The 13,561-nt window shown below is 37.1% G+C and overlaps 1 protein-coding gene across 1 annotated transcript in view; it reads right to left on the minus strand.

The window, feature by feature from the left end:
* Positions 1–4,227: 4,227 nt before the first annotated feature.
* Positions 4,228–13,561, minus strand: part of LOC131150800 (endoribonuclease Dicer homolog 3a) — a 32,134-nt gene continuing 22,800 nt past the window's right edge. Inside the window, exons 17-25 of the mRNA XM_058101770.1 lie at positions 13,397–13,491; positions 12,234–12,472; positions 11,934–12,143; positions 8,696–9,172; positions 8,114–8,383; positions 7,577–7,903; positions 6,434–6,659; positions 5,642–5,753; positions 4,228–4,613 (exon numbers count right to left, since the gene is read on the minus strand). Coding sequence (XP_057957753.1) covers positions 4,406–4,613; positions 5,642–5,753; positions 6,434–6,659; positions 7,577–7,903; positions 8,114–8,383; positions 8,696–9,172; positions 11,934–12,143; positions 12,234–12,472; positions 13,397–13,491 — 2,164 coding nt within the window. The 3' untranslated portion in view covers positions 4,228–4,405. The remainder of the gene's footprint in view (positions 4,614–5,641; positions 5,754–6,433; positions 6,660–7,576; positions 7,904–8,113; positions 8,384–8,695; positions 9,173–11,933; positions 12,144–12,233; positions 12,473–13,396; positions 13,492–13,561) is intronic.

The following is a 13,561-nucleotide window of genomic DNA, read 5'->3' on the forward strand; positions in this document are numbered from 1 at the left end:
AAAAGTGTGTGTCTGAACCACTTTTATAATAGCCTCCGGCTGAATAACAATACCTTTGAATCTCCTCTTGTTTCGAAAGAGTCACAAACAGTAAACTGTAATGGTCAAACAAGCTCTCTTGACCACTGCTTGAACCCTAGTGCCTTTGCCTTCCTTGTGGAACCATTTATGACTAGCCTTAATAGCAGTCATAACCCTAGTCACACCCGACCAACTCCTAATGGAATTCCAGACTATAGAAGAAAATCTACATTTGAAAAACAGATGGTCCAGTGTTTCTATTTCAGAACCACAAAACACACAAGTTTTATCAATCCCCTCCCCCCAGATTTTGTCACTAGTCAACAACTTCCCTCTTGCAGCCAACCAGAGAACAAAGGAGTGTTTAGGTGCACAAACACTCTTCCATATCACCTTCTGCCATGGGGCATTCCTCCCTTTCCATCTCGAGAAATTATAGGCCTTAGAGCACTAAAAATTTCCATCCACAACCCACTGCATTAGCTGAGCTTCTGCCAAGCTTCTACCATTGCACTGCATTATCAACATATCTTTAATTTGAACCAGTTTCTTAAACAAGGGAGAGTCTTCATGTTTTACTGAAGCCTCCCACAAATTACCTCCTCTCAAGTAGTACACATGGCTTACCCATCTTAACCATAGGGTATCCTTTTTTGCTTTTAAGATTCCATAGGGATTTTGAAAGGAGAGCAGTGTTCCAGCTTTTGAGGTCCAAGACCCCCAGCCAACCCTCCTCAGACAAGCACACATCTTTCCAAGTAACAAGAGGCCTCCCCACAGGAAAACCCTACACAGCTTAACCACATAAGTCAACACTAAACTTGTAATAATCAAAATAATAATAATAAATAAATAAATAAATAATAAATTAATTAAAATTATTAATTAAATAGTATAATATTATATATATCATAAGGATCAGGAACTTCCTGATCCTTCAGGAAGTTTAATTTCCCTAATTTCCCCCCTCACTGCAATCTCACCCCCTCCTCTTCATATTCTCCCTCCCTGAACCACTCTCTCCCTCTCCCTTTGTTCTTCCTTAGTAAAAAAAAATTTAAATCTCAATTTTCTTTGCTCTTCTATGCAAAATTGAAGAACAAAAATCATTTTTAAGTCCCAATTCCACTCTTCAAAGATTTGACTGGGGAAATTTTGTCTTTTGCACGTCGTATGCACCACTCCAAAGTTAATGTAAGTGGACTAAGTTATATCAGAATTATTTTAAATATAGTTATGATTTAAATTGATTATATGAATTCAATTATTTCCATATGACTAGGCTAAATTAAACTACGAGAATTTGATCATATCGAGTTTTTGGAAATATATTGGAATTAAATTAAATTGCGGGAATTTGATCATATCGGATTTTGGAGAATATTTTGAAATTAAATTAAATAAGTGAAATCAGCCATACCCGCATTTTTTATTTAAATTTAAAGCGTATATATTTATAAGAATTTCTCAGGTAATTTATGAAATTATGATTATTATACAAATCGTGCGACATGAGTTTATTTTATTTTATTGCATAATTGAGTAAAGTTGGAATTTTTCGGAGTTATATTTATTACGTGTTTTATTGTGACTTTTACGGTGTTATATTTATTACGTGTTTGATTGGGAATAATGATGAGATTTAGCACAAATTTTACATTGGAAAAAATGATGAGATTATTATACGGTTTTATTGCATAAATTGCAATTATATGTTTTAAGAACCCTAATGGGCCGGATGAGGTGAATGCTTGGTACCATAGTTACAGAGGAATATTAGTGCAGTCACATTGTTGTGGAAGTGTTGGCAGTGGATAGTTGATTTGGCCTGAGTAGAGGGGTGTACATACCTATTTCTAGACCAGGATGGGATAAGCAATTTGATCTTATAGACGTAATATTTTGATTTAGCTTTGATCGGCCAACCAAACTAAGTCCAGTCTTCAGACCGCACAACTCGTCATGGGGAACATGACATGCATAGGTCAAAAAAGAGTCTTTTATACATATTTGGGTATTTATGTGATTATGACCCTTTAATAGGCCTAAATGATGTTTTGAAATAAAGTACGGGTACTTATTTATATATGTGATTGACATATTACAAATGTAATTTTTATTAAAGCAAAATGATGATTAAATTATTATTTTTTTCACTAAAACTCATTTCAGTCACACATCGATAATAATCTAGACCTTACTTACTGAGAGGTGTCTCATTCCAATAATTAATTCATATTTCAGGACGTACTGGAGATCAGGCCTAGCGAGCTTTTGGGCAGGGTTAGAAAATGTAGTTTAGAGTAAGTGTTTGTGTAATATCAGTTAAATATGTTTTTATGTTTCACGTGATGTAAATATTGTTACTTGGAGATACCCATGTAACTTTAGTGGTTTATTACTCTGGTATTATATTATTTGAGGTTTTAGATTATTTTCATTTCTTGTATTGATTTTATTTATGGAAAGTCGCACCCTGAAGTCCAGTGCGTTCGGGGCGTCACACAGAATGGGGAAAATATATAGCTAGAAACATTCCATTCCTTGCACCACTGAATTTATAAGCTCCAGTTTTCCAGCATAGGTTAAAGAGTGACCTAGCCAAGAGCCTATCTGGTTACCAATTCTATTTACCGGAGGGGAAAAATGCTTTGTGTTCAATCTTAAGGAAGCCAAAGGAATACCTAGATGTCTAAAAGTGAACTCCCCAGTAGAAAACCCAGTTAGACTTTCAACATCTTCCAGAGCACTGCCAGAAACACCTGCACAGTAAAATTTGGATTTCAGGATACTTGCTCTCAAACCTAAGCATTCAGAGAACGTCTCCTGGCACTCCATCACCTTCTTAACTAAAGAGACATCACCCTTTGCAAATAGAATTAAGTCATCGGCAAAGGCCAAGTGGGTAATCTTGAGGTCTCCACACTTTGGGTGAAATCTAAACTTAGTTGAACAAATTTGAATCCTCCTCCACTCTCTTGCATCTTCTAACTTTCTAAAATGTAGACTCATTTATCAACCCAAATGAGTAGATCAGTAAAGTCTTTGGGTGAGGACTGAGAGGTAGAATGAAGTTTACATCCCAAATTTCATTAATGAAAGCAACAATCTTTATGCCTTGACCCAAATCTTGTAACCTAAAAGGCCTTCATGTTGAATCTTTACATGTAATCTCATAGACGTGGTATCCTCGCTGCACAACTATAAGATCCACAAATAGACATTTTGGCCTTCTTAGTATTGATAAAAAGTTTCAAATAGTTTGGACAATTGGTTAAACTTATTAGTTAGGGTCAAGCAACTCAATGAAAAATTTTAGAGAATTTGATCGACACAAAACCATATGGCAAGTGTTCCAGTGATGACCCTCTAATGCTCACGTATGAGATGGAAGTAAAGCATACAAAGAGCAACTGTTATCTGTTGCTTATACTCGGGCACACAGATTCCTAGTCCAGATGGGTTAATTTTGTTACCATTCATTTAAAGACTAGCCATGGTAGCCTTCACTTTATCCTCAGAAAAGCCTTGCAGCAATTATGCAAACAATGGCATGTTCAGTTCTAAGTCTGTTTCTCGAGTCCAATAGGTATGAACATTGTTGGGGTTCAAGATCATACATGCATAATAGTTTAGAGACTTTAGATGGCAATTTATCCTTGATGGATTACCTACTAGAGATCATCTCATCCAGCCATAAGTTCCACTCCGAGCTCCTTTAGCAATGAACATTAAGCTTTAACCAATCCCTTTTTTTTTTTGGCATAAATTGCTCTGGAATGCCTTGATGAGAACATTTAATATTTTGAAATGCTCATTGAAAATATAGGTACAGCTTTGCTGGTTGTATGCGTCCCCCACCCACGCCTGAAGAATGCAGGAATTCAAAATACCCGACTTGAATTCGACAAGATGGTGACTGAAACTGGAGAGTGATAACTGGAGTTCCCCACCCAAAGGAGTCATTAAAAGATCATTTTTGATGGATGCTTCAAATGAGCAAGCTCAGCAACCGCAGCTTCTAGCCTTTTGCCATGTTCAGATGACTGATTGTTTTTTCCATTTCCTATCCCTCCCTCCATAAAAAGATGTGGTGTTCGGTCCAAATTATCTTCTACCGAACCCAGATGATGCTCACAGTTGCATCTTCCTCAAATTATTTCTAGACAGCATAAACCCTTATCAATGGGAAAACAGACACAAATATGAATGTAACATGTTCTTTTCTTTTAAGACAATATATGCATACATTCGTACATGGGATTTGGGGTGAAATAATAGCATTTAGCCTGATTTACAGCTACACCCTCTGTCCAGCAAAAGGGACCAAAAAAAAAAAAGGAATTTCGAGGGTGGAGGTTATTGGGTAAAAAAGAGGATTAGGTCATGAGATACCAATAATGAGTTTGCCCAATCGTTCAAGCTCGTACAGCATGTGAAGAGCTGCTGAATCCATAGAGCTCTTCTTGTCAGCTCTAGGATCTCCTGTGCCCTCAATGGTGCCGTAATTGGGTATGATCAGGGATATTCTAGATACAAAACTACTAAACCCCTTTCTTGTTTCATTGCCTTCCACAAATTCAATTGGAGATCTGCAATAGAAAAGATATTTTTAAAGCTGAAGAAAATAATGATAACAACTAGATAGATGGAGGGAATATGATTAAATTCAGGGATGGTGCCGTGAACACTTCAAATATAAGTTTATGGCATCCCAAGCTCTTCTTTGTTTTGAAAAGAAAACTCGTTAACTATGCTCTTTAAGCAAATCAAATAATCCACCTCCTCCACTAAAATTTGAATATTATATTAGAGGACAGAAAGTTGTAACCTCAATCTGTGTACTTTGTGCAATAATGAAAATAGATCCTGTCCAAAGCTTTTACCTTGCATTTGGAAGCATAAAATTTGTACCTTGGACTTGATTTAAGAGGATTTAGAAAAATAGTAATGTAAAATTGTGCTGAGTTCTTCAAAATTCACACAAATCCAAATTAAGTCCTGAAATTTAAGCTCTCAAACACTATCTTAACAAAAAATCTAGACATTTATTTAATTATATGAGTCCCCTACATTTCCTAGAGTGATTACCCAATAGTGCCACCTAAATTTAGATTGGAAAATCAATTAAAAGCCAACGCCCACAAGCAGGCATGCAGGACTAAAGTGGCCCCTCAACAGCCCAGTAGGTCCTAGCTGGCACCACAAGGTGAATCTGAGGGTAATAACAAATGCCCGTCAAAGACTCAACAACAAGAGTACTGCACAACACTTGAATCCATGGCTCTGTCCATGGGGCACCAATCCCAAAAGGAGACCATAAGCACCCCTCATGGATGCCTGTAGTTTGCTCCAACATTTTCTGGGGGTGCTCGCTTAGTGCTCACCGTAGCATCAAGGGGTAGTAGGGAGCTCACCAAGAGCTTATGCCATCTTAGGCATGAGGAAACATTATTGCATCCAATCAGCCATGCTAATTTAAAAACCTCCTACTTTCTCTGGATTCACTGAAACACTGCTAACCCATGTTTATTGCCAACTACAAAAAGAAATATTTACAGAAATTTAAAAACTTATTAAAAAATAAAAGGATTAACAATACAAGCTTGCTTGGACTGACCTTGATTTGTGCTCTATTGATTTAAAACTAGGCAATGGCCACTGCTGCTTCTTACACAAATCATAAAGGGATGTTCGAGGTCCTCCTTTCTGCATTTTGATTGACGCAATAACTGCAGACAGGAACGCTTAGGACATTTAGCCACAAAACTCAACAGAGTTTTGAAAAATAAACTGAGGCTAGGATAGAAAGCAGTCAGCTCTTGACTCCTAAAATATATTAACTTTGGTGGTTAGCAGGGTCCTCATTCACCCATGCAAGAGCACTGTAACTATGATGATCATGCAAAAAATCAACTTCAATAGAACTACATTTTCTATATCTCTAAACTATTTGTGCATGCATGCTTGCAAATGGGTAGGTAGGCCTACATGTGACGTGTGTGCATGCAAGCATGTGGATGTGAGATGACCCATTCATTTATGCCCAGCCAACTAAACCAATCTGGCCAAGTCACCTAGGTTCTGCTGGGCTGTATCCCATTCACATAAAATCGAGGTTAATGGAATAATTCAGAATGGTATAGTGATTCATTCCAGTCCAACTTGCTTGGACCTGGCCAGTCCGTCCTTAGTTTAGAGAGGTATGATGCAAATGCCCAACAAGTCCTATTTTATGCTTATTCTCAAATTTCCACCAACTCTACTGCTCAATTATGTGGATGCCAAAGTGTGATGCAATCCTGTCTATTGTATTGTAAGATGATAAGAGTATAATGCTGCTGTTTGCCAGGGTTGCAAAAGGCTGTTGTTCAGGGTCCATTATTAACTATAAAGAAAAGACAAAGTATACCTAGGGTTGCAGAACCATCATTGGTGGTGGGAGGAACTCTGGATGGCTTTGTAGGAGTCTGAGTTTCAAATTTCTTCTGCCTTTTATGCTGTACTGGCTCTGAAGAATCTTCATCCTCTGTTTGGCAGCAGACACTACCAAATTTGTGGGTAGAGGAAACAACAGCATGGTCCGGATTCTGTTTTCTCCTCTTGGAAGCAGACTGGGAGTGTGAAATTCCTCTATTCTGCTCCAATACAAGTGTACAAGCTTTAGTATGTGGCGGATAAAAATTCTGGGTGAAGCTGAATATGCAGAATTTAAAGTCCAAAAGCTCTTCTTGCTACCAATCAACTCTAGGAATAATGTTTCCACTGTTCCTTGCAATGTGTTCAAAATCAGGACACAAACATCCATCAAGAAGAGCCAGTAATTTGTTTGATCTAGAGTCAACCTCCTCCTTCCCCACAGCCTCCCCCCCCACCCCCCACCTACAAGCGTACTTGTTTTTCCAGATTTTCAGTATATCTTCAGACCTCCAAAATTTCATTGGCAACTAAAACCACCACGAAGTAATAAGAAGAAAGAGATTTGGCACCATGTCTTAATGGAAATATTGCAGTCATTTCAGAAGAAGTGAAAAATAAAATTAAACATTCTGAGAAGAATTTTGTAAAGTTCATTGTGCATTCAAATATGAGAAAACTGGTGGAACAAAGTAAAGTAGCATTTCCAATAAGAAGCGGATCCCAAAGAAAATGAACTAATCAACAATCCTAGTTCCAATTTCATATGAAAATACTTTTTTTTTTTAATCTCATTTATTTACCTTAGCAATTTACATGCACAAACTTTAAACGTTCAAAGGTCTTCAAGTTCTATTTGAAGTTTAGAAAATGCACCCTTAGAATTTGAATAGCCCCAATGCATTTCCACCCAATGGAGCTTTGAGATCATTTTCAGGATTTTTGAAATTGCCATGTTTTGAATTTCACACAATCATTTGGGAATGGCAGCTGTTCTGCCCAACAGCTTGATTAAGTCAATAGATCTCAACCAACAAATCATACATAAAATGTGAGAGTACAATTCAGTTTTCATGATGCATCCAAGCACACCTCAATGTAACAATAACATGCAGGGAACAATATCATAGTAGCATACCTTCAGTTCCTTCAACAAATAAAGAGCTGCAAGACCTTTGGCATCTTTTCGATTTCGCCCACATCCCTGTCCAATCAATAAAACATCCTTCAGCTGTACCTTGAGCTCAGCCTGCACTACTTGATCCTTGCTTAAGCAACTTTCTTTTATAAAGTACCCAAGAGAGTCGCATAATTCATTCAATTCACGCAGTGGAGGCAACTCAAGTTTATCAGGGGTCACAATTGGAGACAATAACGGCTTAAAAATTCTCCACACTTCATCTAAATTAAGCTTGGTATCAATAAGTATTGCCCCGGCAATGCTCTCTATCAAGTCACCAAGAGCCTGCAACAGAAAAAAATATCATCAGAGGAACCATATCTCATGAGAAAAACAGAATGATAAACTGAAACTAAAGAGCACCAACACATAGGCAAAGGACAATCAGTTTAGACAATTAACACACCACATGGTTGCAGATATAAAGATGCAACCGGCAACTATCAAGTTTGTACAGGAAAAAAATAAAAAAAAATTTGGCAGATGACTACTTACTTTAGGACCTTTCACAGGTGGGAGTGACTTGGTGTCCTGAAAATCAGAAACTGACTTCACATATTCTGTTATCTGACTCAGAAGAAAACCAGAACAATGTTGAAGATGTGGTTGAAGGTTTCGTCTAACAGCAACTTGAGCAAAATTTTCATTATTAACAGAAGCTGAACGCAGATCAGTCAACTCTCCAGGTTCAATATCTGCATAACTGTGATAAAGATGCCGTGTAATAAGCAGGTCCAACACAGAGTCACCAAGAAATTCAAGCCTCTGTCAATAATTTAGAAAGTCAAAAGTTAAAATTACATGGAACATTGGTCCTATTTAGTTGGACACAACCACATTTTTTTTATCAGCAATTGGACATATCACAAAAACATATATTTATTTATTTATGCTGTCCAGCCAGAAATTGTTTTATTTAAAATAGCTCTCTAAAACATGAAACGGGAAACTATTTTGAAATCAGTTTCTTTATCATAGAGTAAACAAAAAGTCTTCCATGCTCAATACCCCTCACGCACACATATGAGAGAGAATTAAGAAGAAAGAACATAATATGCAGAGATCTTTCATTGCTACCTGGTAACAGTAGCCAACTCCCAATTCTTGTTCAGACGCATGTGTTATGGCCTCCAATAAGAGACTCTTAACAGAGAATTCATACCCAAGCTTTGACTCCAGGATTTGGATCTCTTTAACTTTTGAGAAATAAGTTCGGAGAGATGCAGTCCTTATGGCTTCCTCTACTAACAAGGGCTCAAGTTCAGCAACAATACCAAACCACTTCATCAAAGAAAGTGCTGCAACCAATCCACCTCCAACATAATATGCTCCTATGAGGGCTTCAACACAATCAGATACTGTTTTTGAACCCATCCATCTATGACCCCTATCACAAGATTTCCCAACCACAACTTTTGTGTCTTCAGTTTGGAACTTGCTCTCCAAAGGGACTTCCAAGGTATCCACTCCACACAAGCAAGGAACAGGACGTATAGAACGCTGCCCTGGTGCAATCCACCGACGGGGATCAAATGCACTGTCTCGTATATACCCCTGCCAAAACAAATGCAAGACATAATTACACCAGTTTGTGGCATTATTTTGTGGATATTCAACAAAAGACAATCAAATTGCAATAAAGGTGCATGAAAAGGAGGTTTTATGCTAGATTGGGAGCGTACTTTTTTATGGCACGTGGGAATAAAAAGGAATTGATAGCTATTGAAAGTTAATGTTTTGATCATCTATGGTTTCAAAAGACCATTGGATTGGCACAGTAAGTTGGCTCTAAATGGAACAAATACACAATTTACCATCCCCCTCCTGCTTCTAACAACAACTAAATCACTCTTCATTGGAGCGTTATTTGTTCTACATGCCCAAACCATCTTAACTGTATCCATTTATCTTCTACAATTGTTACACCTAGCTTACGATAAATGTGCTCATCCCTTTAACTTTCAGAGTTGTCACTTCTCCGTCTTAGCATGCTAGTATCTGCCTTTATGGATAAGTTGTTTCCTAGTTGCCAACTGTCCTATAGAACACTTCTAATTTCAAAGTATTCTATGATTACACAACACACTTGAAGTACTTCATTTTATCCAATACTTTAACTCTATCTATTATGTCTTCAATTTCATGCTCAGCTTGCATAATAGATACAAGGTACTAAAATATAATCCTATTAGGAATTTCTTGACCATCAACTTCAATATTTTCTTTATTATTCCAGCTACAATGACTAAATTACACTTCAAGCATTTAATCTTGCTTTACATACATTGAAACCTCTAGATTCTAAACCCTCACTCCATAATTTGAACCTAGATACATCTCCACCTCTAGTTTTATCAATCAATGCAACATCATTTGGAAACAACATACACCATGGGACCTCATCTTGGATATGCCTAGTCAGTTCATCCATAATTAAAGAAAAAAAAGAGAACTCAAGGCAGACTTTTGTATTGTTGCACACCAATTGTGAGTGGAAATTCCCTAGATTCTCCAACTACCTGCTCCCTTTTTTTTAGGATCCACTGACCCACGACAGGACTTCCTTAGGTAGCCTATCATAGGCTTTCTGTGCAACAATAAAAACTGGAAAACACCAAGCGGTGCCATCCATGACCATAAATCATTTGAAAGGCAAAAAGTCCATAAATTCTATAATAGCATGAATTCCCAAAATGTACGAACCATTAAACCAACTAGTTAGGAATTCTTTGAAAAGAGATGCATCTTTTCCATCAGTGGCTAATTTGTTTCTCCCTCTCTACACAACCAAAACACAGTGAGAGGGTAGCACTCTTATGCCCAGATTTCCCTTTTTGACAGTTTCTACTGCAGCCCAGTTAAGACTGACCAAGGCAGTAGCCTAATCCCAGATACTTTTGTTTCAAACCCCAAGGGCAATACAATTATGCAACAGGATCTGATCCAAATATTCAGCATTTTCTTCACAGGGAAAACATCAATTAACCACTATATTTCCCCATTTTTTTCAGATTGCCAGTGGTAAAGATTCTGCCCAGACCCCAGACTTGCTTCTCAGCCAAAGAACGCTATTTTTGTTTGTAGCTTCGTTTTCCAAACAGCCTTTCCAATCCAACAGAAGCAAGCACTGCCTAAATTGTTGGATCTACCCAGTTCCTTATAGAACACATTAACGTAAAATTACCATTCTAGGCCAGCTTCCACTTAGGCTCATCTCTTTCATCCCATCAAAGAACAGTACTATGCAGGTAGTAAATCCGCACAGGCCTCTAATTCCCAATATTGACCATTCCTTACAAAGGGATGTGGCACACGACACCATTGCCCAGTTATGCCAACCACAAACTCACTATTAGATGGCAACCTAAAGAGATTCATTTAATTGGGACTTGTGTGGAACATTATTGCACCAAAAATAATATCAGGAGTTGTTAATGCCATGACCTACGTAGAAATGGATGAAAGTGAAAAAACCTCTCATGCCTTTCTAATCCATTTTCATACCCCAGCACCATAAGGTTCTGTTGGAGGGATATTCAGGAGTAAGCGTAAAATTGTATTTTCCACATTGAGGGTGTTGCAGTGTGAAAAGCACAACACTTGTACATTCTCAGATCCTCTCTCTCTCTCTCTCTCTACCAAATATTCTTCTTTCAAACCCTGGGTTCCAAGCTCAATTTTGCATCAGGGCTAATCCATTAGTGTCTCCTTCAAAAATAAACAAAACTAAGAATTAAACTTAAACAATAAACAAGAATACCACGGTCTATGAAGTCCGAGAATTTGAGCCCCAAATTTGATATAAAAGAACACAAGCTTCTATTTGGCATAAAAGAACACAAAACAGAGACATAATTAGTAATCTGGCTTTCCACATCACCCCAGTCCTGGAATACTGCTGCAATCTTTTTATCATAGATCTATTTCAAAAGCTTCGAGAAAGAACATCCATAAAATATGCCCCATTATTCTCGTTCCCCGCCTGCCAAAAAAAAAGAGAACAAAAGAGAACAAAAAAAAAAAAAGAAGGAAAAACTATCTCAATCCCACAAATATTTTTTCAATCCGCAACAGGGCCCTTTCTTGTTATACGTATATATAACCAGTATGAATTACTTCCTGTCCATCTTGAATAATGACGGTAGTTTCGTATCAAAATTTAATATCATACCATTAAAAAAAAGAAAGAAAATGAATTATATTACAATCCAAGTACTTTATTTGCAAAGAAAATTGGCTGATTTTATCTTATAGAATAACCGAAGAAACAATGGGCGAAAAAATGTATCATTTGATAGGCAGTAAGGCCAAGTACCTGCAAATTGCAATCAGTTCCCACTTTATGAAGGGTTGAGTTGCAGACAGCCCATGAACGCCGAGCAGATAGCTGTCCTTCATGTTTCTCAGGATATTTAAGAAATAGGTGGCAGCTCACAGCATACTTCAAGACTGAATCCCCAAGCAATTCCAATCGCTCCATTGAAAAGTCTTCACAACATCTAAGAGTGGTAAGTGCTTCTAGAATCTAAAAACAAAATATTCTAGTTAGTGTGTTCATCATGGAACATGAGAAAATCGTGTGAACATTTAAAAAACTCAAATCAAAATGACAAACCAATGCACTTGGTATATGAAAGCTGGTGGAATGACGAGCAATCTCTTTCCTAAGCTGGCTGGCCAACATCAGAGACTCCAGTCGGTACATCAACGATGGTAATAAGTAAAGTGATTTTAGAACATTTATGGATACGTCAATGACAGCTAAAAGTTCAGGTGGCATGTGAACATGATTTTGTGGCTTGTCAGCGGCCACATTTTGTCCAGCTTGCAACTTTTTCCCAACTGAGGAAACACCTGCTAGTCTAACAATGTTAGGATTGGCATACACACAAAGTGCAACCATTAGCTGAATCAAATTAGCAATTGTAGTGAAGCAACTTGAAGTTGAAAATAATTTATTCATAATAACACGCAAACCTTTCTTTCTTTCTTTTCTTATATTATCATTATTTTTTGATAAACAAAGAAATTTAGTAGAGAAGAAAAGAACAACAAAAAGAAGAAAAGGAGGATAAATAAGATTCAAAAGAGCCTCCCTAATGATCCTCCCAAAAGTGGATTCACTCCCCATTACCAACACTACATCAGAGATAAAGAAAAAATAATGATAAATCTGAGAACAGATTTCCAAGGACTTGAATAAGTAATATCCCTTTTGGACATACTCACACTCACCCAACCTATAACTAATATTACAACGCAAACTTAGTCCATTCATGATTTAAAATGTCAGACAGAAAGGTAGTATTACTTCCCATGTGACGCTGCCCGGGGGGGGTGGGGTTGTTGTTGGAAACAAGCCGCCAAGAAAGAATAAAAGCCAAAAGATTAATCAAAGTAGATTCTTGTGTATGAGACCTAATAAATGAAAATAATATACTATTCACTAAACCACGCAATTAAAACCAAAATAAGAGGGAGGAGTACATTTGGAAAGAAGTGGCCAAGAAAGAATATAAGTCAAAAGATACATCAAAGTAGATTCTTTTCTATGAGCCCAATAAATGAAAATAATATACTATTCACTAAACCAGACAATTAAAACCAAGATAGAAAGGACGAGATAATTTTAACTTAAAATTTGTATTCGTAATCAATAGAGAGAAAATTTAAATAGACACGCATAATTCAAGAATAGGTCATAATCAAGGAACCTAAATAACAAATAAAATTTTTATTGATATAAAAATATAAGTCAAAGCATGCTAATCAACAAACCTTCACCATTGAAGTTCACAAGAAGGTTATGAGGGTTATGACTTTGCTTTAACAGCAACAATGGCTGTCCTGGATACATCAGCACAATCCTGTACCTGATCAATGACAATATTGTTTAGTTGTTATTGTAAATGCTCAGGCAACAACTGCCATGCGATTATGGAA

Source organism: Malania oleifera, chromosome 3, assembly GCF_029873635.1.
Source record: "Malania oleifera isolate guangnan ecotype guangnan chromosome 3, ASM2987363v1, whole genome shotgun sequence".
In the NCBI taxonomy this organism is placed as follows: domain Eukaryota; kingdom Viridiplantae; phylum Streptophyta; class Magnoliopsida; order Santalales; family Ximeniaceae; genus Malania; species Malania oleifera.